General features: G+C 24.1%; 3 protein-coding genes across 4 annotated transcripts; 1 reads left to right on the forward strand and 2 right to left on the reverse strand.

Moving 5' to 3' along the window:
* Nucleotides 1-142: 142 nt before the first annotated feature.
* On the reverse strand, nt 143-2,277 carry LOC122718912 (tubulin alpha-1 chain-like). The gene is made up of 3 exons (XM_043944316.1): nt 2,138-2,277; nt 1,441-1,663; nt 143-1,358 (listed from the first exon to the last, which is right to left on the reverse strand). Exons 1-3 carry the CDS (start codon nt 2,138-2,140, stop codon nt 232-234), a joined length of 1,353 nt encoding a protein of 450 aa, XP_043800251.1. The 5' UTR covers nt 2,141-2,277; the 3' UTR covers nt 143-231.
* Nucleotides 2,278-4,604: 2,327 nt separating this feature from the next.
* Nucleotides 4,605-7,204, forward strand: LOC122718818 (coiled-coil and C2 domain-containing protein 2A-like). The gene is made up of 3 exons (XM_043944166.1): nt 4,605-6,298; nt 6,403-6,557; nt 6,632-7,204. Exons 1-3 carry the CDS (start codon nt 4,654-4,656, stop codon nt 7,169-7,171), a joined length of 2,340 nt encoding a protein of 779 aa, XP_043800101.1. The 5' UTR covers nt 4,605-4,653; the 3' UTR covers nt 7,172-7,204.
* A 1,861-nt stretch (nt 7,205-9,065) lies between these two features.
* LOC122718637 (elongation of very long chain fatty acids protein 4-like) lies at nt 9,066-24,862 on the reverse strand. 2 transcript variants are annotated; one of them, XM_043943842.1, is made up of 7 exons: nt 24,610-24,862; nt 12,209-12,290; nt 11,747-11,934; nt 11,593-11,673; nt 11,341-11,512; nt 10,062-10,339; nt 9,066-9,967 (listed from the first exon to the last, which is right to left on the reverse strand). In XM_043943842.1, exons 2-7 carry the CDS (start codon nt 12,285-12,287, stop codon nt 9,815-9,817), a joined length of 951 nt encoding a protein of 316 aa, XP_043799777.1. In that variant the 5' UTR covers nt 12,288-12,290; nt 24,610-24,862; the 3' UTR covers nt 9,066-9,814. The 2 variants fall into 2 exon arrangements, with proteins under 2 accessions (XP_043799777.1, XP_043799776.1); XM_043943841.1 differs by lacking the exon at nt 24,610-24,862 and adding an exon at nt 14,760-15,160.
* Nucleotides 24,863-25,625: the final 763 nt, after the last annotated feature.

The raw sequence follows: 25,625 nt of genomic DNA on the forward strand, positions 1-25,625 counted from the left end.
ATTTTGTATAAAATATAAATATGTATACTATAATATTTTATACTCTTGTGAGTAAAATTATATTCATTATAAATAATATAAACATATCAATAAAAAAAAAATTATTCAATATAAAAGGTTTAGGTTTTTTGAAAATAAAGACTTATTGTTGCTCATGACAATTGTTTCTTTATTACCAAAAAAAAAAAAAAAATATATATATATATCAAAACAATCATAATATCGAATTATTTAGTATTCTTCGGCACCTTCTCCTTCACCTTCAGCAGAATCCATACCGACTTCTTCATAATCTTTTTCAAGAGCTGCAAGATCTTCACGTGCTTCAGAAAATTCACCTTCTTCCATACCTTCACCAACATACCAATGGACAAATGCACGTTTGGCATACATTAAATCGAATTTATGATCAAGACGAGCCCAAGCTTCCGCAATAGCGGTTGTGTTTGACAACATACAAACAGCACGTTGTACCTTGGCAAGATCACCACCAGGTACCACAGTCGGAGGCTGGTAATTAATACCAACTTTAAATCCAGTTGGGCACCAATCAACAAATTGAATAGTACGTTTTGTTTTTATAGTGGCGATCGCTGCATTTACATCTTTGGGTACGACATCACCTCTATATAACATGCAACAGGCCATGTATTTTCCATGGCGAGGATCACATTTCACCATTTGGTTTGCTGGTTCAAAACACGCATTCGTAATCTCTGATACAGAGAGTTGTTCATGATATGCCTTCTCTGCAGAAATAACAGGTGCATAGGTTACCAAGGGGAAATGAATTCTGGGATAAGGTACTAAATTTGTCTGGAATTCAGTTAAATCAACATTCAATGCACCGTCAAATCGCAAAGAAGCTGTAATGGAGGATACAATTTGGCCAATTAATCGATTTAAATTAGTATAAGTAGGTCTTTCAATATCTAAATTACGGCGACAAATATCATAGATGGCTTCATTGTCAACCATAAATGCGCAATCGGAATGTTCAAGAGTGGTATGTGTGGTGAGAATTGAATTATATGGTTCAACAACTGCAGTAGAAACTTGTGGAGCAGGATAAATAGCAAATTCCAACTTTGATTTCTTGCCATAGTCTACAGAAAGACGTTCCATCAAAAGAGAAGTGAAACCAGAACCAGTACCACCTCCAAAAGAATGGAAGATGAGGAAACCTTGAAGACCAGTACACTGGTCAGCCAATTTACGTATTCTATCTAATACAAGATCTACAATTTCTTTTCCAATTGTATAATGACCACGAGCATAGTTGTTAGCTGCATCTTCTTTACCCGTAATCAATTGTTCTGGATGAAACAACTGACGATAAGTACCAGTACGTACTTCATCTAAAAAATTAAAATTGATTTAATGATAGATTTATATAATTAATTTTAAAATATAAATTCAATAAAATTAAAAAATATTAACCAACTACTGTGGGTTCCAAATCAATGAAAACTGCTCTAGGTACATGTTTTCCTGCACCAGTTTCACTAAAAAATGTATTGAAACTATCATCTCCTCCACCAATAGTTTTGTCAGATGGCATTTGTCCATCAGGTTGGATGCCATGTTCCAGACAATATAATTCCCAACACGCATTACCAATCTGGACACCAGCTTGTCCAACATGAACTGAGATACATTCACGCTAAAATAAAAATATAAAATATGTTAATTCATAATAAATTTTTAATTAAATAAAGAAATCAAATATTAAATATTCTGTATTTAATAATTTTCATTCATTTCATTCAATATTTAAAAATATTTAATTGAAAAAATAAATATTTAATTTTTTAAATGAAAAAAATGTTATAATAGTTTAATGAATTTAAACTGTTCAGATATTAAAAACGAATTACCATAAACTGTATAATTATTAAGAAAAAAAAATTAAATTAAATTAAAAATATTTTAAATAAAATATCAAAATTTAATCAATATTTAAAATATACCATGTAAAAAAATAATTAAAATGAAAAAAATATTACAAATATATTATTTCAATATAAAACCGGAAGCCGGCCGGCATTTAACCGTTACAAAATGGCTGTCTTCTTCTTAGTAAGGAAATACCTTCTAATATTCTTTATTTTTAAAGTACCAAAAAAATAAAACTTACCATTTTGTAATGTAAAGAAAACTTTCAAAATTCTTAAAAAAGAAGTAAAAAAAATGGACGTAGGATGATAGATAGTTGGCTAAAGCAAGTAATGGAGCTTTCGCTAACAACTACGACACCTCCGTCCGAAAATCGTCAAACGAATGCATCGCCGGCCATTACAACGGCCATTTATACCCTCGGTAGGCAACTTCATCAGCGTACACTGATTGGTTGTTGATGATCTCATTCCTTTTCGTGATTGGTCTTTTTTTGACCGCAGAACTCATGACGATTTAACACAGTCCTTATATGGAAAATATAGTCCCATATTAACAATATAATTACTTATTTTATTGATATTAACGATATAATATTTATTTACTTTTGTACATTATATTAAAAATAAATAAAATTAATTTTTAATTAAAACACATTTGAGCAAAGTTGGAAAAATAAGTATGAGTTTTACACAAAAATGAATTTTATGCAGTTGCAATGCATAACTGTTTCTTCCATATTTGGATTATGCCTTCTGATTGGTGACTCATATATGTCCCCCTTGTAACAAAATATAATCCAATAAAATTTTTATCGCCATATATCAAATTTGAGAGAATTTGATCAAAGACTTTAAAAAATCATTGTTTTTTTTGTTATTTTATTTTATACGTATATGATTTTATATTAAAAAAATATAAAATTGACAGATATATGTAAAATAATTTGTAAATTTATTAATTCTTTGATTACTTAACAATATATATTTTCATTTGATATTTGCCTAAAAAAAAAATTATTTAATTTATAAATTGATATGAAAAATTTCAAATTTGTAAAGCATAAAATAATAAGCATAAACAATAGTTTTTTATTAAATTCCATTCACTTCTTTTTTTTTTTAAATTTTTTATATATATAAAATTTATAATTGTATTCTAATAAATATCCAATATATCTTTAAATTACATTTAAATATTGTAATTGTAAAAAAATAAATAAAATGAATAAATTTTTAATATAATATTAATATATTATTATTAAAAACTATTATTATAAATAATATAATTTATAAAATATATTAAATTAATTACTGAAATTAAAAAATTTTAATGCGATAAGGTAGATACATATTTCACAATATTTGGATTATATATATCCATATTAGGTATTGATCTTGTCTCTGTATACTGGGTGTTCTAAAAATATAATTATAATTTTTTAAAAAAACATTAAACTGATATATTATACTTTAATAAAAATTTAATAATTATAATTTTTTTTTCATTGTCAGAATATAAAAGATTGTTAAATTAATATATTAAAACATTAGCTAATAAAAAAATCGAAACTGAAAACAAAATAATTTTTAAAAAATTAAGAAATTTATTTTAATATTACATTTAAAAAAAAATTACAAATATTTATAAACAATTTTAAAAAAAATAGTATTAAATAGTTTTTATTTAGTCATTTTTATTTAATATCAATATAATATTAATTACAATATGATTATAATTAATTTTAAATTTTTCTAAATTCAAAATTATATGAAAATAATCATAAATTTCTGAAAAAAATATAATATATATATAAATTAAAAAATATATAATAAATTTAGCAAAAATTATTTACATCATCATTCAAATCATTAAAAATAAAAAATATTATTTTATTATGAAAAAAATAATATAAAATCAAAGAATACAAAGAACTTAAAATTAATTTAAGATTTAACGTGATTGCTTTGGTAGATTGAATATATGATGAATTTTAGTTGATCTACTTCCTGCTTATGAGCAGAGACCATATCCATATCCCTCTATTCTTGATTTTGCGATTATAATTTATTATCCTTTTTTGACTTTTTTACTTTTATCTCTTTAAATTTTATAAAATCTTTTGATTAAAATCTTTGATTAAAATCACGTGATTTAAATAGACTCGTGAAATAAATAGAAATAAATAGAATTAATTATTATTTCTATGTTATTATTATTTTATGTTAATGTAAAAATCTTTGAAATTTAAATCGATTATAAAATATAAAATAAATAAAATCAAATCACAATATTTTTTCTAATTAAATAATAAATGAAATGTAATTAATAATTTTTAACTTTATTTAAATACATATACATTTATTATAATATATATATTTTTTATATAATTTTAAAATTTAGATAAAAACTTACAAAAATTATATTTATGTTATATAGAATGACTTAAAAACATACAATTACATTTCAGATGATGAATGTATGTATTAAAAAATGTCATATTCATAATAATTATTATTATTATAAATAATAAATTAATTTTTTAATATATCATAGTAATATTGAATTCTGAGATGGCGTTTTCATCGCTATTTATATGTTACTAAGCAACGTTTTTAAAGTAAACATTAAATGAATGTATATGAATAAAATAATAAAAATATTTTATTCTATTAATATTTCTTCTACTAATATTTTTGTGATTAACTTATGTTGTTTTATTAAATAAATATTATTTTAAATTAATACAATATTAATATGTCTGAGGATATTGATTTCATTAAAGGATATGCACAACATATCAAAGATGAAAACAAACAAAATTTAAATCTTTGTTATGCATACCCTATTATAAACGAAAGTTCTAACATCAATATTTTTACTACTGACACCAAAAATCTGCGTAAATTATATCAAAAAATCACATTAGTTGAAGATGGATTATACGTTTCCGACACTCCATTCATTTATAGTGATATTAAACTTTCTAACTTGAATCACATGAAAATCTTAGAATATGAGTCAAAACGTAAATTTTCTGGTAAATTAATAGAAATTATAATTCGTGAAGTAAAAATTAATACTTTAACCGATGACAGTGATTCTGTTAAAATTACATCTGTCTATTTACTATTCAAAAGGAAAATTATATGCAAAGCAAATAGTCCTTTTAATAGAAAATTACATAAATTATTAATTAAAAATTCTGAATGCAATAATCTTTTTATACAAGTACATATTAAAGGTGGTCAGTCTAGCATATTACCATTACCATTGCCGAAACGTAATATTGAAAACTATAAAACAGAAATAGATTTTGCAATAGGTGACAGTTTTGGTAGAATACATGCTGGAACAGTAATATATACAATTACTTTAAGTAATTATGGTGAAAGTAAAGAAGAATTATATAAGAGTCATTTTAATAAATTAAGTAACGATCCAAATGATCCACAAAATAATTTATCCTTACTTAAGTTACCGAAAAGTATTCATAAAAAACAAGTAAAATATTTTTTGCTAGAAGATCCAGCATTAATTTTCAATGCAAATTTGGAAATAATTATTTCTAAAAAAGTTGAAACAGAACAAATAAAATTACCAGATATAGTCATAATGGAACAACCTGTATTTTCTTTATTCAATATATCATTTCGAGATTTATTCCAAGTTAAACGTCCATTAGAATCTTCATCTAATATCTTCAGACATCATACAATAGGAAAGACAATTTTGTCTGTTACTATTCTGCGAGGGATAGAAATACCAATTAGAGAAGAATCTGCATTAGTTCAACCATTTGTAGAAGTTGAGTGGGGTAATATAATACATTCAACTTCTATAGCAGAAGGTTCAGCACCTGTATGGCAACAAACAATGTACTTTGAATTACAATCAAGACAAAACAATGAAAATTGTATAAAATTTCGTTTGTATGATCAACATCCAGGTTGGGGTCAACAATGGTTAGGTGAAGCTAGAATTCCTCTTGAATATCACAGAAATTATCAAGAGCTTGAACGATGGATTACATTATCTCCTTTATTTAGTCCAAGTTTATTATTTGGATATATACAGGCTAGTCCTGGCCAATCGTGTACGCGAATTTATATTCTGATTAAAATAGAACATTCAAGTACTCCTAAATCAGTTGACAATATGACTATAAATACATTATTAAAAGGAATTCAACGATGTCTTATTACATCATATAAAATCAATGGTATAGAAACTCCAAAAGATGCTGCAAGATTAACAATGCTTCTACCATCATTACCTAATTATTATGGACCAATTACACCACGTCAAACATTGAATATTAAAAAAGTGGATCATTATGGAAGAGCAGCTTTACTTGCAGTATTATTACAAGGTTTTAATCTACAAACGTATGTTTTATTAGGTATGAAATAATTTTAAAAAATATATTTAATATATTTATATAAAATATATTTAATATAAAAAAATGAAATTAAATTTTTTTATGAAATTATATTAATATCTTAGGTTCTTCTCAAATAAGTAAATGGACATCATTTGTTTTAAGCATTAGCGAAAATGGAACATATACATTATGGGATCCTGAAGTTGGAAATTATTATAAATTAAATGATAGCCATTGTCCTTTAATGAAAGTATCTCGTTTGATTAATCATTTTGGTGTCAGTAAACAATTATTATTATATTGATTTAAAATAACATGTGCTTTCTTTTACTAAAAGTAATATATTTTTAGATATGGGAAAATTTGCAGAAATCTACTTTACCTCACAATCTCAAATATGATGTAAAATTAAATAAAGAATGGCGATGTATTGAAACTACTACTTTAACAAAAAATGATCATACTACTCAAGTATTGGAATTAAATATAACAGAGGAAGAACAAAAGCAAATAAAAAAAACTGCTATAGATATAGAGCAATCTTTAAAAGATAAATTAGCTTATTGGAGAAGTACACTTGGTTTACCAACAATCTTTAATCGACATGCAACAACTATTTTAAGAAATTTTATTTCTAAAATGGAACAATCCTTGGAAATACAATTAGATAAGAAAAATTTGAAACAGTTGTATAGAGCTTATCATGTTCATGGTTTCATTTTAAACAAACGTGAATGTCATATTGAAGATTTGAGTGAACATTTACATGCAACAAAGATTTATGATATTAATGAGACAGTTGAATTTGTTGTGATATGTCAAATACAACCTTATATTGGCAAAATTTCTTCAGTTTGGTTGGCCATTATAATTCTTAAAAGTCGTGATTAGTTTATATATTAATATTTAATAATATTTATTGATTATATTTTATTTATTAAATATTTATATATTGTATTAAAATTAATATTACAATACATATAATATATACAATTTATAAAGTAGAAAAAAAATCTCTTTTTATTATATTTAATTTAATATTTACTTAATTATAAATATTAATGTTAGTTTTAATGTTTTATTAAATGAATATTTTTTATTAAAATTTCACATACAAAAGAATATATGACAAAAATAAGAATGATTTTTTTTCTTAGAAAGATATATACATCTGCAATTTTTTGTTATCAATTACATGTTATCAGATACAAAATTTATTAAAATTGTAATAAAAAAAATATAAGTTTTTTCTGAATAAACTAATGAGTATACAAATAAGATTTATATAATAAATCATATAATATATAATACATAGTAAGTATATATGAAATTAAAAATCCATAATAAAATTATATAAAAAAATTATAAATTATAATTATATTATTTTTAATTATATATTTTTTAAAAACATAAATTTTTATAATTATAATTTTTATAAATTCAACATATTTCATAAAATTTAATTTTATAAAATTAATTATAACATAGTAGTTCCTAGATGAATATAAATGTAAATTTTTTAGATTTTAAAAAGTAAGAAAAAAGAGAAATATATATTTATAATAATGATTTGTAGATATTCATTCATCAACAAAGGTTGAATTATATTTTCATCAATCAGATCTTTATGAAACTATTGATAATAGATTATTTAAGTATTTACAAGAAAAATGAATTTAAATATAATCTGTTTTGTTATAAACTAAATTTAATTATATATATATTTAAAGTAATATATATTTTTATTTTACTCTTTTTTATATTTATAATAATGTTAATAATTGAAAGCATTCATTTTTATTAGAAAATTTTTGGTAAATCAAAAATATAAAAATTTAAATTTTTGTTAATGAATTTATTTTTTTGATTTATAAAAATTTCTGTCACTAATCAGTTTTATGTATATATATTATTGCTTGCAGTAAATTACAAAAAAAAATTGTCTAAAAATTTTATATAAGAAACAAATATTCTTACAATATAGTAAGAATATTACAATATTATAATTAGTCCGATTTTAATACATAGACACATTATAGTGACAATATATGTATAACATAGTACATTTTATAATTTGTATATCTAATTTTGTTACCTTATGATTTTCAATATTGGAAAGGTATGATAAACTATTGAAAATAAACATAATGCATTTGTTGATTTATTGCATTGCGCAGCAATGCGCTTTTTATAACAATTGCAATGTTCTTTCTTGTACATATTTCGCTAGTAATAAAACATAATAACAATATTTTAATGTTTAATAATTATAAAAGTAGTTTAAATAAACAAACATGTATAAAAAATTCCAATTAAATTTTATAAATGATTATATATTTTATGTATTTTTTTATACTTTGATTCAAAAATGAATTTAAAAATTTCATGATGATATTTTGTTTTTATGGACGATTTTCATTTGTGCGATAATATCTATTTTTTTCAAATTTCCAGAAAATTCTGTGTATAAAAAGTTTTATTGTTTTGATATTTAGATGGAATGTGTAAAATTTTCTACACACATAATAATACATTACGCGCACATAATATTTGTATTTGTAAAATATTAATTGTAGAAAAATGTTTTATATAAATCTTTAGCTAATTTATCAATATCTTACCAATTGACATAATGAATTAGTTTTTGTTTCACATTATGTCCAAATAAAAATTTGACTATTACTGCTAATTTGTTATAAACAAATTGATTTTTGAAGGTAATAACATTTTATTATTACTTCACAAAAGTCATATTCATAAAAAATTTCATTAAATAAGAAAAAATCATGTATAAAGAGGGACAACGTTAGATATATAACTATAAAATTCTAACAAAATTTTTTACAATTTTTAATAGTAATTTATATGTTAAAATGTTATTTTCCATTTATTTAAAGAGGCTGTTGTAGTTCGTATAACATACTCAAATATCACGATAAAGTATCAACTAGACGTCAAATGTGCAAATGTTAGTACAACCTTTTCGTGATCGCCATATTTGAATCCTAACCTTAGATCTATTGCGAGAAAAAACCAAGGCAGTTTTCGACGTGACGATTCATTTCATTTTTTTTTTTTTTTTACAATGCAAATTTTAATTATTGGTCACAAAAAGATCGCTTAGTTTAAACTTATATAACATTATCGTAAACGATCACATTGGATCTTATATTCACCTACTGACAACTAAACTGCTAATGAAGTTGACTAATTTATATTTACAATATCTTAGATCAGCAATTTATCAAAGTTTATGTTGCTGATCCAAAAATAAAAAAATTCCAGGCCGATATATAATCGCATTTAATTCGTCAGAGAAATATCGGGTTTTTATATTAAACCCAATTTTTCTGTAACGGTATAATGTATTAAGCACCGCGAACAAAACGGCAGTTGTAAGAACTAAAAATTCTGATCAAATAGATTTGGTTTATCGTTATCGATTTTCCAATTTCTATTTACTTTGATTTTATAACTAAGTATGTATATCATAATTCGATCTTTAATATTTTAAAGAACTTTGGATTGCATTTTTCACTGAATTTTTTTACATACACCATTTGCATATCCGTTAGCATGTCCATTTGAAATATTTCCATTACACACAGTTCCATCAGTAATTTCTTTCTTCGATTGAGTATCTACTTTCATTTTTTCTAATTGTCTCTCCGCATATGCTTGTTTGCCCTAAAACATTGATATTTCGAAATTTTTTTATGAATTAAAAAAGAAAAAAAAAGTAACTATTAAATATATATTTAGAAAATATTTTGAAGATTACCTTAGCAATGTAAGCTTTGGCATAAAAGTTTCCAAATAGAACGATAAAGGAGATCATGTAAATGACAAGAGCATATTGCATCCAAAGTGGAAAATCACATCCTGATCGAATACCATTGATGCCAAGAATCAAGGCAGTGGTAAACTGGATCAATTGAAGAATCGTCAAATATTTTTTCCACCAGAGATATTTAGCTACGGAGGGTCCCAATGCGGCCAAACCGTAATATGAATACATAAGGACATGTATAAAACTGTTTACCATTGCTGGAAGAAAAGCTGAAATATAAATATTTTCAATTAAAAATTATATCCATTTAATCCAAAAAAATAAAAAAATAGCTTTAAAGAATAAAAATTTACTTATAAATTTAATACATAATTCAATTGTATTCATTTATAATATATATTCATATGTAATATAATAATTCATTTGTATCCAATAAATATTTTTAATTTTTAGTAAAAACAAGTTCCTATGATTTCTCTTGTAATTTTAAGATTCATAAATGTATAAAGATGTTACGATATCTAGTAAATATATACCAAGAGATATAATTTTTTATAATTCGGCAAACTTTCTATGAAATTTTTTATTTATTACATGGAAGCGATTAAAATTAATAAGTACAATTAGAACACATTTATTTATTGCTTAATATCATTTAAATTTAAATTTTATTTTACGTATTATAAATTACATATTAATCATAATCAATATAGTAAACATTAATTAGAAAATCAATGTAATTAGAGAAATGTAAGTACTTATTATTTTTTAATTATATGAATATATTTTATTTCTTTTATTTGAATAGATATTAAAAATAATAAGGAGAAAGTAAAAATCTTTTTACTTTCTTTGTTTATTAACTTTTACTAATCCTCAAAAATAAACGAATGAGCGAAATGTTATCTCGTTTATAAAAAAGTTTTTATTTTTTGATAGCTGAATTTTAAAACTTAAAGAATATAAATGCAATTTTATATTCCAATATTAATTAAAAAAAAAAAAAAGAAATTACGATTCAAATAACTCATTCGATAAAGTAGTTTAAATAATAAATTAATTATCAGAATATAAACAACGATTAATAAATTATTTTTCTTATTTTCAATCTTTAGGTTATTTTTAGTTAAAAATAATATATTTTTTTAAATAATAAAATTAAAAAAATTTAATCTATTTATATAGATGTAATTAATTTCTGATTTTTTATCTTTTTGACATTTTTTACAAATGATTAGAGAGAGTTTGATATAGATAAATTATTACTTACTAGATCCGCTTGGTACCCACTTAATACCAATCCACCATAACGAAAACATGGTAGAATGATGGTAAACATGAAGGAAGCTTAATTGATTATCTTTTTTCCGTAAAATAAAGAAAAATGTATCACAGAACTCCAAAAGTTTGCTAAAGTAGTACCACCAGACAGCATGAGCAATCTAATAAAGAAAATAAAAAACTGACATTAAATAAATATATTTTTTTATGTATAAAATTTATTTCAATTAATATTTTTTACCTGCAATTCATCTGGACGAGTTACATGTCTAATTGGTTGACACACATAACTATAACGTAGTCTAGTAGATGCTACGAATAACTGCAAATAATAAATTGATATATTAAGTATCGATCGGTATGAAAAATCATAATTTTATAATAAAAAAATATACTTGTATCGCGATGTACGCATTAAGACAGGCCATTGCAAGATTATACGGAACAAGAGCCCATGTTAGCTTGAAGGCTTTTCGATTTCTCATGATTTTTGGCCCAGCCCATACAATGAGTAAATACAACATTGTATATATCAAAGTAGGTTTCGGGGAATCAACCAAAAGCCATCCTCTCGTTCGTTCATCTGTAGATTAGCATCAATTATAAATATATATATATATATATATATATATGTGTATATTTTTACTTTATTAAGAATAAATCTTTATAACATAATGAATTTGACAGTTATTGACTTTTTAAGTATTATTCTTCGAATGTTTATATTAAAAAAATTTTCTTGCTATATATATGTATATTATATATATATGTATATTATTTGAGAAAAGAACTTAATGAATTTTTTATTATAAACTAATAAAAAACTATGTTCATTTTTAATATAATAAATAAATTACCAGCGAGGGATAATGTCCAAAGATAATAATTGTAGGCATCGTTTATTAAAGTTGCTGTAGAATTAATTAAGCTTGCCATTGCCTATAACAAAATAATAATTACAAACTTTTTATAAAAATTTGTAACATATATATTTTTTATAATTTTTCTATATTTATAAATAAAATATATTCGGAAGTTAAGTTAATTATAAATGATAATTTCGCGAAGTAATTTCTTATAAATAAATTATATATTATTAATAAAAAATACTTAAAAAAAATAATTTCTTTTGTATCTACGCACTTATACTTTTACTATAATATATTTATATTTTTAGGAAAAGAAAATTAATATATATTAAAATAAATATCGATTGTAAAGCAATATATATAATGATATATAAAGGTTTATATGTTATTATAATTAACAATCATATTTAACTAACAAGATTTTATGACAATAAAAAATCTGTAAAAATTTTATAAATCTGTAAATTTTATTATGTGAATTATATTCAAGATATATAATCCAAAAATATTTGTATTATATAATTTTATGTGTTGTATTATTGAACCTGTACCAAATGTTATTATATTATAAATAGATATATGCAAAAATAATTTATAAAAATCAAGTTTATTTTTAAATCTTTTTTACAAATCTTGCGTGTATATCAAAATAAATTAAATATTTTCAATACGTAAAATTTTTTTTTATGTTAAATATATATCTTAAATATATTATAATTTTTATATAATTTTTTAGAATTTTTATTGCCTATGAAATATTTCAACGTTCTAAACTTAATTATAAAATAAATGAGTATCAACATATATATATATATTTACGAAACATTTATCTATAATAATAATATTTTTTTTGAAATTACAGTACAATTTTCATCAAATTAATAAAACTGAAAATATATTAAACGAATTGTTGCAATAAAAATGAAACAAGTTTTTCTGTATTGATTGGCGCATGCATTCGATTTACCATCATTATTGTACGCTTTATGAACAGCTTCTATGTATATCTATCTATATATACATTATCTGGTCGTTCACTTAAAGATAGAAACGTCATATGTAGTAACTTTCACGTTATACCGAATAAATCTAACGCTATCTCCCAATACCGTCTGCGTGAAAACACGTTTCGTTAGATCTTTCAAATAGCTTGATTTCAAACTGATTCGATGCTCCGATGGCAAAGTAGGAATGTCTACTTTCATTTACGATCTAACGTTGCCGTGAACTTGTAACAAGTGCAAGTGTATGTTCTCCCTCCGCTATAGCTTATTTAGCTTTCATTTTGTTTTAATTAAACTATTTTATAAGGCGTTGATTCAATCTGTGAAATCTTATGATGCTGTTTCAGCTATTTCTTGTCGAAAAATGCTTGATTATTTCCAAATTTTTTAATTTTCTTTTTGGAAAATATATTAATTTAAATATTATTGTTATTATTATTATTATTTTTAATAAAATTTCATTTATAAAATTTTATCATTGATCAATAATGATATGGAATTAATTAATGTATCGATTATCTTTTGGAATTTATAATTTATTTTGTAATATATTAAGTAGAAATATCAAATCGCTTGAAAATTTGTTAATTTTTTAACATTAATTAATATTAACAATCCATTCAGAAATATTTTTTTTTTATATCAAATTGAAAACATATAAAATAAAATTTTTATATCAAAATATTGGAAATGTAGGTAAACTTCTTCAGGCTCTCTCAGATTTCTCTCCTCATGATTAAACCAGTGGAACAAACTGACGTTTTTATGCTACTTTAGAAATAAATTGCGATTCATATTAATCATTTCTACTACGTATAGTGACAATAGCTGATTCAAATGGTTTATAGCATTCATAACGAATGATCTCTTGTAGAGAAAGTCTTTGATAAATAAATTCGTAATCTTTGGAAGCTGAGTGAAATCACCTACAAACCAGTTTTTTTTTATAACAATGAAACGTGCCGCGTGTATCTCACAATCAATATATTTTTTCCTTATATTTTCTTTTTTTTTTAATAATAATAATTATTAATAATAATTATTAATTTTTTAATAATAATAAATTATTATTTTTAAAAAATTATAAAAAAGTATATAAATATTTTTTCTATATCATATATCAACTATGAAACTATTCAATTGTAAAATTGATTTATAATTATGCTTGCTTTGCATTTGATTTCGCGCTTGCAAAAGAAATATATATATATATATATATATATTATACGTCAAGTATGATATATTCTTGTAACATTTTCTTTTTGATCAATTCCTTTTAACGAATTGCTCTAATGAATTGGATTATGCAATATAACACAATATATTATTAATAATTAATTGCATTTTATCATATGATAAAATGTCTTACAATATTCGATTTTTATTTTTTACAAATATCAAGTTTTGATATTTTATTTTATTAAAATTTTTATTATTTTTTTTTTATATCAGCGATCAACGTACGAAATAATTTATTTTCTAATGATATTAATTTTAATACCGAATGATAGTAATTTAGTACAGAAAACTCTTACCTCGTATAACACTGATCAGAGTTAAGAAGCTAATGACGGTATTCTTGTGTCTCCTTCTCGTCTTCTTCGGCACACACCAATTACGACGAATCTCAATTACGATTAAATATTAATCAAAAATGTCTATCGTCGAATATGAAAAAGAAATTGTCACAAACGGCCTATACGATTCCCCTTTGATTCTTCCTCTCCTGCACAACGCGATCGCGGCGTTGTCAAAGTAACATGACACGAGTATCGATAATTTCCCTTATGGAAGCAGGGATGACACCGACCGGGAGGTGTCGCCGAATGATCAATATTTCGATTCTTTTTACGAGAAAAGGATCGTCATACGACGAGTTCGATCGGCAAAGTGGCAGCGTCTCGTAGCCTCTTCGCCGGTCCGCTTTATAACTTTGGTGTCGTCCGTCTGGCGATGCTCCTGCTGGTAGCAGACAAGCTCACGTTCCCGGAGGTGGTACGATTTCATCGGCACGTGAAACGTTAAACGAGGCCAAAACCCCTCCGCTGCTTGAGAGGTTATATCGATCGTGGGGATAGATCGCGTGGAATCGGTCAAACCGATCAAGTCCCATGTCCCACCCCGGCATTCATTGCTTTCCCCTCTGCACTTATGGAGGATCGGCAAGGATCGGAGTAGAGAAGAGCCCTCTGTCGCCGCTTCTTCCATTACCACTACTTTCGTCGGATCGAACCACAATCGAAGATTTCGAGAGCACTGGCTACATAACATTATTTTGTGCGTGGCCTCGATTCAACGAGGTGAAGGTTACGATGTGTGGCTGCCTTCTTCTTCTTCTTCTTTTTTCTTTCTTTCTTTTTTTTTTTTTATCATTTAAGTTTGCCGTTTCGATTTGTCAAGTGGAGAGGTTTCTGGATCAAGAGAAAGGGAAAGGAAGAGACACAGAAAGATAAGATGAGTAGAAAATGTAAGATTGAGACGGTTTAAAATTATAGGATCCGTTTGTAAAAATTGTTCTTTATTAGAAAAGATTGGAATTCGAGCTTGATGATGAAGTACGTGTTAATAATTATACGTGTTAGTCCGACTGAATAAGGCATCGATTTTAATGAAGTAATCAATGTAGTAATTAGATATTAATTGCATTTTTTTTTTCGAAGATTGAAAACGAAAAAATAATCTTCAAGAAAACAATAAGATAAATTTTAAATAATCAATTATATCTTTAATTAAAATCAAGAAAAGTTTACTTTTATTCCATTTACTTACCATTATATTCTTTCTCATAGAATATTTAAATTGTTCGTGAATTTTTATACAGTCGTTAAATACCAATAGAAATATGCACAAAGCTATTTTACGACATTTTTTAAGAAAGGTAGCACAGACAGATGCGAGGATGTAAATATGGATTTAAGAGAAAGCGATACGAGGCATAAAAGTTGTCTTCGGGGCGACAAATTAAAATAGGTCAGTGGTCCTTTAACCGTAAAATACATTTCCAAATATTCAAAATTAATTCGATTCTAGATCTTGATCGTTTTGTCGTTTAAATCGCTGTGTGTTCATATGTCGTTGCGTAAATTATTGCGCGTTGATCGTGGCTGAAATTTTTTGATAAATAAAACAATTGCATTTGTTCGCCAATATTGAAAAGATATATTACATGATATTGACATATTGAAAGTTAGAAAAATCAATTTTCTAAAATGCTAATTTGCTAAATTAATTTATAGATTGATTAGAATAACGAAGAAAAGTTATTGATAGAGCATTCTATCCAATTCATTGTGTGAAGTCTTCTTTTATAAAATATTATAAATGCATTTAAATTTTTATTATTTCTATAAATATCACTTGAGAACCATGAAATGAAACGTAACATTTATAAATTGTACACTCATTTCGAGATAATATTCTTACAATATAAATAACCAATGACTAAGAATTGAATATTATTAGAAATTCAAATAGAAATTCTACACTAGTTTCAAGGTGATTTACGTTAAAATAAATAAATTTCTCCAGAAAGCAAGAAGAAAGAAAATAAATTCGAATTTGCTAAACTCGAATCTTGCTTAACACGAAAATTATCAACACACAAACCTATTTCTTGCGCAGTAAGAATTTGGAGTTATAATCAAATCGTATTGCAAATCTGATGAATCGTCAATGAATTCGAGTGGAGAAAGAGCATGTGCTTCTTTTAAGAAATCTGTAGACGGAAGTAAGAGAAAACCAGTTTCGATTCATCTCTCGGACATTTAACGGGCAGTGTTCTGAATGTTTTTCAAGGCATATACTGGCATAATCGATATATAGGTATGTAGCGCAATGAAGTTATAAATTAATTTTTTCCAAGACTAAACCTCGATTATAATTAACGAATAGTCACCGATATGTGTATAGATGCATATAATTTTTATTTCCTATATTGTAACATGTGTGCAATTATCTCTATCTTTATATATTCAAATTATAATACATCCCTTAAAGCGATGTGTAAGATAATAAATATAAACGATAACGAATTGCTATTTCATTTCAAGAAATCTTAAAAGAACGAATATAAAGAAATGAAACTTAAAGAGAGGAAAGTACAATTGAAGATCATTCAATTTCGTGTCATCTGAGATCAAAAGGAATATTGCGTAGCGCGGGATGCTTTACAGTTCGGTGAATATCGTAATTATTGTTGATTCGTTCTTTCTTTCGTTGCATTTCGATAAAACTCGAATACGGAGGAAGTAAGGAAGAAAAAGATACAGGAATCTGACTGCAGAAGGAGAAAGCGCAACCGGTTACTTTCGTCGGCGTATACGTGTATAGTTCAACCTATGGTTTTTTTTTCTTCGCACTTCTTTTTTTTCCCATTCGCCTTAGTATATCTCGGTCAAGGAAATACTCGTTGACGGAAGTTGAGTTTTTCTTATTTTCATTGATTTTTTTTTTTCTCATTGCTAAATATGATAAGAAAAAACCAGAGATTTTTTTGATACGAGAGTGTATTGCACTTTAAATTTCTAAAAATATGAATGATACACATATATATATATAAAATTATTATTATTATTCTTATTTATATCGCTTCCAACTTAATGAGAACAGATGGAAATTTGTAAGAAGATCGAGAATAAAATGAGATCAATAGAACCCAAGTTGCCCAGAGCAAACTTTCATCCGAATTAATCTTTCCTTCTATATTCATGTATATATACATGTATAGTTTATGGTGAAGCTAGTATCGTTATTATTGACAGTATAGATTATCACTATGTAATAATTATCGTACATGTGCAAAAATTAACTATATGAATATATATTTATTAGAATAGTAATACATGTACTTATTAATGTTTGCTAAAAATGTTGAAAATTAAACGATTTTTAATTTAATAACAATAATTTCTCTAGATATTTCTTTTAAATTTTAAAAATGCATTTGAATTAAGAAATAAAAAATTATTTTTTTCTTTAAAAAAATGTTTCTTTCTTTAATCATTTCAAATATTTTTTGAAAATTAAAATATTCTTTGTATTTCAAAAATTAATAGTTAAATATAAGAAAAACTTTGTAATTTCAATGTAAAAATATAATGTAAAAATATTATAATGTAAAAATAAATGTTAAATAATCAGAATATTTATTCTTTGAAAAAGAACTCTCTTCGTTATTAAGAACAGTGAAAGTAATAACTTTAAGTAAATTAAAACCAATTAACATTCTGCATGCAAATTAATATTTCATAATTATAAAAATATAGCGATAATAATATATCATAATTATAATAATATAGAAAAAAGTTTTATAAAATAACAAATATATATATATATATATATATATATATAAAAGAATTTTTGTTTCTTTCATAATTATTTCCTATGTACTTTTTTTGGCACTATGTGTTTGTAATATCGTAAATCTTATTGCAATAGAGAAAGTTACGAGCTATCGTCATAGTTCATTTTATGCATATTTTACTGCAACAAAAATATAATGTTTTGTTCAATTACATACCATACTTGATGAATCTTTTCTTTGTATATAATTTTGTTAACAATTTATATTAATATATATCGTATGTTTAAAAAAATATATATATAAGAAAATATAATGTAGTTGAAAAATTTTGTAAAGATTGTTGTATAACTTCAATATGAACATTTTTTTCTATAAAACTTGAAAGTTTAATATAGAAAGTTTAATATAATAAAATGTAGAAAGTTATAAGTTTTGAGTTTGCTTTACTTTTAGATTGCAATCGAGCAATCTTATAATTAAGACAAACTCGTATTAAAATGATTGTTTGTGAAATTGACTGATACTGATGCAATATTACGCGAATTGCATATGCTTGCATTTTTATGACCTGTAAAATTTGCAATTTAAGCGTCATACTTGTCGTTAAAGTTGCAATTTTCGAATGAAAAAATTTATGTGATTTCAAAATTCATATATATTTTTTTTATATTTGAATGGACAATTTCTTAATGAAAATTAAGAAATTTTTACCTAGTCAATAAATTTTTTCATTAATAGAGTAAAATTAATCTCTATTATATATTATAATATAATAGATATATTATATTAGATTTATTATATTATATTAAATATATTATACTATATATTATATAAAATAAAATCTCAATTATCTTATGTATAGATAATATGTATATCTATTTATAAATGCATAATTAAATGATTTGCTTCGTTATATATAATATAATCCATTTTTCTAAGACTAATATTTTATTAGAAAAAAGTATGTAACCATTTCACAAATTCATTTTTTTTCAATATGAATTGAGAACATATATCTTGAAAAGTGTTACAACTATGTATTATGAACTATGTGCTTATTCTGCACACAGGATCAGATGGATATGAATCCTAGTCAAGCATCATAATGTCTATAGATATCTATTACTGTCAAGTCAGATAAATTGCATACTTCTATAGACTCTCAATGTTAAAATAACAAACAAGAAAAATGCAGAAAAATTCCAGAATAAATTTTGCAAATCTTTTATTTTTTTAATTTATTTAATTATATTCATGCACAAATATTTTAAATTTAAAAATTTTGTAATTAAAATATTTTAATAGATAAAATGTCAATTGACATTTGTATATTGAAGCTAATTTGCAATGATAAGTTTCTGAGTGAGATACGAGATGTTAAAGTAAGTTATGAGGCCAAACTATACTACCATCTTATATTTGTAGCTGCAAACTATAGAAGACTATAGAATCATTCATGATTTCTAACCTCTTGTCTGCATTCCACATTTCACCTATAGGTTCGACAGCGACATTTGACCTTACTTGAATATAACTTTCCATATTTTACCTAGTATTTTAGTAGTATTTTATATAAATATAGATTTGTTCACAGTATCTATTTTTTTCTTTTTTTTATAAGAACTAATAAAAAATCAAATTTATTGGCTTATATTAGCTTCATAACTATTTAGTTCTGGCTGATAACACATTTACTTATATCACTATACTATTAATATGAAGAATAAGTAAATATTAAGTCTCTATGGCATATAAACTTTATCCTCGATTAAAAAAATTTTTTCATTTTAGATATACACTTTTACGTTTTGTCACGGTTTAATGACAATTATAAATTCATCAAAATTATGCAGTAAATGTAAATTAGTCGTTTCCGCTATTTCCTCGAGGCTATGACTTAATGAGTAAAACTTAAAGGTTAGATCCTAATTTCTTAATTAGAATCGTATAAACTCATATTGGTCATTATCATAGTACAGTGCTGGACCTAAATCAAACTTTGTGAGAATGAGCATGCCGTGGGAATGCGGCCTAATGCTGTACCTACTGGCACACTTTAAATTTGTGAACGATCATATCATACGAAACATATTGCGGAAACGAATATTGCGAAATGTTGGTCAAACATGAATCTGAAGTGTTAATATTTGATCATGTTCATTAAATATTTGTCAAGTGTTACAAACGTTCCGAGATTCAATCGTAAATATTTCATTGTTTAAAAATCGTCATTTTTCATCATTGTTGAAATTATGAAATGTATACGATATTTATACGATGTTTACGTATACGATGTTTTACTACGTTCGATGATTAATCAATGAACAATATTAGAGAATTGTTATTAATTAAAGAAATACTTAATACTCAAATATTAAAAAATTAAAGAAACATTTCGAAAATATTTAAAGTCCATGATTTCATGATTTCTTAGTCGACGAGTAAACGTGATAATAATTATTATATAATAAAATAAACATATAAATAGAATAATGGATAATGTAAGAAGATTTTAATCTTCATATATGTCAAGCATAATAGTATTGAGGTAAACGTGTAAGATATTCTAGCAAGTACAACAGCTTCGATCCTTTGAAACAAAAGAATTAACAATAATATGAATAAAGATAAAAATTATTTTTCGGATCCTAACGCATTCAATGCGTCAGGGCCCATTCTAATTACAACATTCATTATATTCGTTCATTCATCATAACGTTCATTAATTTTCAACTATTTGCATATATATAATCTATAATAATTGTTAGCATATATTCTGATTAGTTTCTCTTCTATATTTAATTTAATAATTTAATTTAATATCAATTTTCTTTCATTAGCAATTTTAAATATTGTATTGCATATTTCATTATACATATATATATATAATAATGAATAGATATGAACAATTTTTTACAATGAGTGAGTTCATATTGGATTTATATTTATATTAATTCTTAAAATATTTATTTCTTTTCATAACTATATATAATTGACAAAAAAAATATACATTCTCTATTCGCGCATTCTTCTTGAATAAATACAGATATCTTTACTTTCTCGAAACGAAATAAGAATATATGTAATTTAAAAATTGAGATTAAAAAAATTATAAAGAAAATTTATTTTTATTTATTTTGAATATAAGAATATAAAAATTTTCTCTTTAATTGATATTATAATAGAATATATTTATTTGAAATTTTTAATAAACACAATATTCACAAATTACAGATTTACAGATACATGTAAAATCATGTAATGAATAAAATATATAATGAATATGCAGAAATTAAGAATCATTGCAAAAATATATATTGATGAAAACAGCACTCATGACAAAACAAAAGTAATATTGCTTACTCTTGAAAATTTTAAATATTCATTTCAACACAAGTGTATCCAATTAAAAAATATTTTTAATGAAAAATTTGAAATATTCTAATTTTTTAAATTCCTTATATTAATTATAAATTATTACATTATTAGTCTTATCAAACTAATATTCCATATTTATGTAAACGATTAAATTTACATTGTTCGACAAACTTTCTATGAATTCATCATCGTTTATGTCGACATTTATATTTTTATTTATTATTTTCGTCAGCATAATACGTATAAAATTTCAAATGAAAAATTGTTCTGAGGCGGGTAATTTGAAATTGTTATATCTGATACTTGATCTAAATAGCTGAATCAGTGAAATTGCTTTCCATATTCTTGCGATAGCCGACTGCAGGTGAATGTTCTGTCTAAACGAAGGGAAAAGTTGTTAGATAGAGAGTGGTTACCACTTCCTTTCGAGGTAAGACAGATACTCGTATAAATCAATTGAAATTATCGATACTCTTTGAATTTTTAAATCTTGTTTTTGTTATTGTTGTTATTGTTGTTCACTCGAGTTGAAAAATTGATATTATTTATAAAAAAGGAATTCGAATAATAATAATTGATTATTCGATATAAATTAAATTTGTGATTGCAATTAAAAATATATATTATACTATAGAGTAAAAGAAAAATAAAGAGAGAAGAAAAAATAATATGAATATTCGAAAAGCGTGAAGTAAAAAGTAAAGAGTTAAGCAAGACGAGAAATTTATAGTGAACGTTTTCATTGCAATGTTCAATGTCATTATTATCATCTGTATCGACACATGACTAGATTGGAGACTGCATCGTACTTTCTTCTGGTCGCTTGAACTTACCATGATCACCTTACTTTCGAGGTCAATGTCTAGATCCAAGAAAGCATGCAAGAATTATTGTATTAACAATTTTCATGTTTTTTTGATTATGTTTAACGATTACAATTATTTATTAAAGTAAATGATCATAGGAAAAAATAATAATAATAATTGTATTAATCTGTTTTTTAAATTTGTTAAATTTATATATAATTAATATGTTCTTTTAGTTTTGTTATTATTATTATTATAAGATTTTATCGAAGAAGTACGAATATTTTCATTGTATTGTTTTTATTTTATTACATCTATGGATTTTATTATAACTGAATGAAATTTCTCTGTATGTTTTCTCAATTATGATTAGTGACAAAAAATAATTAAATTTTATTTAAATATATCATAATATTTAATATTATAATATATAATTGATCAATTATTATGCTCTTTTTTTGAAGTCGATTTCTTTTTTTTTTTTTTCATCAGTTGATTTCTCCATGTAGATTTACCAAGAATCAATCGAGATTGAAGAAGCAACGAAAGTGAAATTTCCCCGACACAACAAGGTACAGTGGGATATGTTTACTTCGCACATTTAATCCTGATTGTGATTTTTCTAACTAATTATAGTATAGTATTTCCATTTGAGCAATCGGACAACGAAAGTTACTTAAAACAAAAGAAACATCTATTATTTGATAGCGCTAATGTTTATAATTAAAACTTTTTGATTTTGTATGATTTAAACATTAAAATACAATTTTTGAATATAAAGTTTATATTTAAATGAATAAATAATTTTTCTTTTTTAATAAATAAATATATTATAAGTTAAAAAAATTTAAGTAAGTTAAAAAAAATCAAATATCATTAGAATAAAACATTTTTTATAACTGTTTTTTCATTTTTCTTTTTATATTTTATCTGAACCGGATGTAACTATTTATTCAGTAAACTTCAATCACACGATACGATTTACGTAAAGCAAAATTTTTGAAGGTGAAGGTTATTGGTTAAGAAAAAAATTGTTTTTGTACTTGTATAAATGTTTAACCCCCATCTTTAAGTAAATTGGCCATTATTTGTTCATTATTAAAAATAGGAAAGTACAAAAGCTAAAAATCATGTTTAAAATTTGAAGAATATTGAATATTTAGCATAGCTTAAATTTCAAAGGCTACGTACATATATCTAACTATATCTATAATGTATATCTATAATAATAAAATATAATAATATATATATATATATATAATGTATATCTATAATAATAAAAGCGAGTGTATAAAATTATTTTCTAGTATATTTTTTAAATTTAAATTATCACGATTCTTGAGTAATTTGAAATAATTGTGAGAAGTATAATACAAATTATCATAAATCATTGAATGAAAACATCGCTAGATTTACTTTATTTAATCAAATATTTGATTTATAATTATTTCAATCGTCACGTTGTTCTCGTACAGCGAATTTCTTAAAATATAGTCGAGACATGCGCCACGAGGGAAATACGAAATTTTAACCTTTTAAAAAATTGTAAAAGAATATTGACCTTTATTAATTATTCAATATTTTATTTTTAAACTTGGAAGTAAATTAATATCATAAAAATTAATATCACAAACATAAAATTTAAGATTAAAAACCATTTTTGCTTCATGTAAAATATATCTTTTATGATTATTCTTCTTATTATTTTAAAATTAATGGACAACTAATCGGCGTACAATTTTAATCTAAGAAACATGGATAATTCAAAATAATTTTTTAAAAATAACGTGTTATCATTTTGCTGATCCTGTCATATAGACATCTAATAATCTTAAACTTATTCGTTCAAATTCAATTTGACCAACTCTCCAAATTTTTATTTTTCAGAAAATTACTCACCGTCTTTTTTTTTTAAGCTGCCACAAAATTCGCAAAATTCATATCAGAAACTTGAACACCAGTGGTGGTTTCGCGTCAAGGACCTCGTAGCATACGAACATCGTTGGTTATCGTTGAACCTTCATTTCGTCGATCTTCTACGAATAATCGTCCAAATTCAATAAAGGAACTCACGTAATGTATATTTAATCAAATTTCAAATTAATCCAAGTCACTGTGCACAATTCATTGATGTATTTGAACGAAAACACGAAAAAATTCGTTTCAGATTTCTCGAGCGTGCACGGTGCAGGCGCCGACCGGCCGCCATCATAGAAATCAATAAAACCGTTAAGGGGAGCTTAGTACGTCGATTCTATATTCAACGAAACGTACAGTTTCATGGTTAATTGTCGTTCCTTGATGAGTATCAACGAAATCGAAAGAGATATATTTAAGAATTTATGATATTTGTACTTACGAAGTGATAATATTGTTAATTGTTCTGATTTTATATGTAATTTAAAGTCAAATATTTATAATGGTTCTGTGTACAAATATATATAAAAAAAAAATAACCTAATATTTTTTAAGTGTCAATTTAACACGTGTTACAGATTGTTCTATGATTGTTCTACATATTATCCATTTTAAATAGGTACGAATATCTGCATTTTAATTTAAAACTATGAAAATATCAATTTATTATATATTACTTTATATATTATTTTATATTGGTTATGTATTTTCTATCCGTAGATGAATTATCTATGTCGTGATTTCAATGAGAGAGTAGAAGAAATTTTTAAGAATCCAATATTTCAATAATTAATTAATTGTTTAATTTTACATGTTATTTATTGATTCTATTGATTATAGTAAAGCCAATAAATTAGATTTTGTATAAACACTAAGATTTTCACTTTTTTCATGTCACGTAAGTACATAAATTTAATAGATGTAAGAAAAAGATACGAATTGTGACATCAAAGAATGAAAGTGCACAAATTACGTTATAAACAAATAATTGTTCACTC

Source organism: Apis laboriosa, unplaced genomic scaffold (genome assembly GCF_014066325.1).
Source record: "Apis laboriosa isolate Shangri-la unplaced genomic scaffold, ASM1406632v1 scaffold68_cov148, whole genome shotgun sequence".
NCBI classification, from domain to species: Eukaryota; Metazoa; Arthropoda; class Insecta; order Hymenoptera; family Apidae; genus Apis; species Apis laboriosa.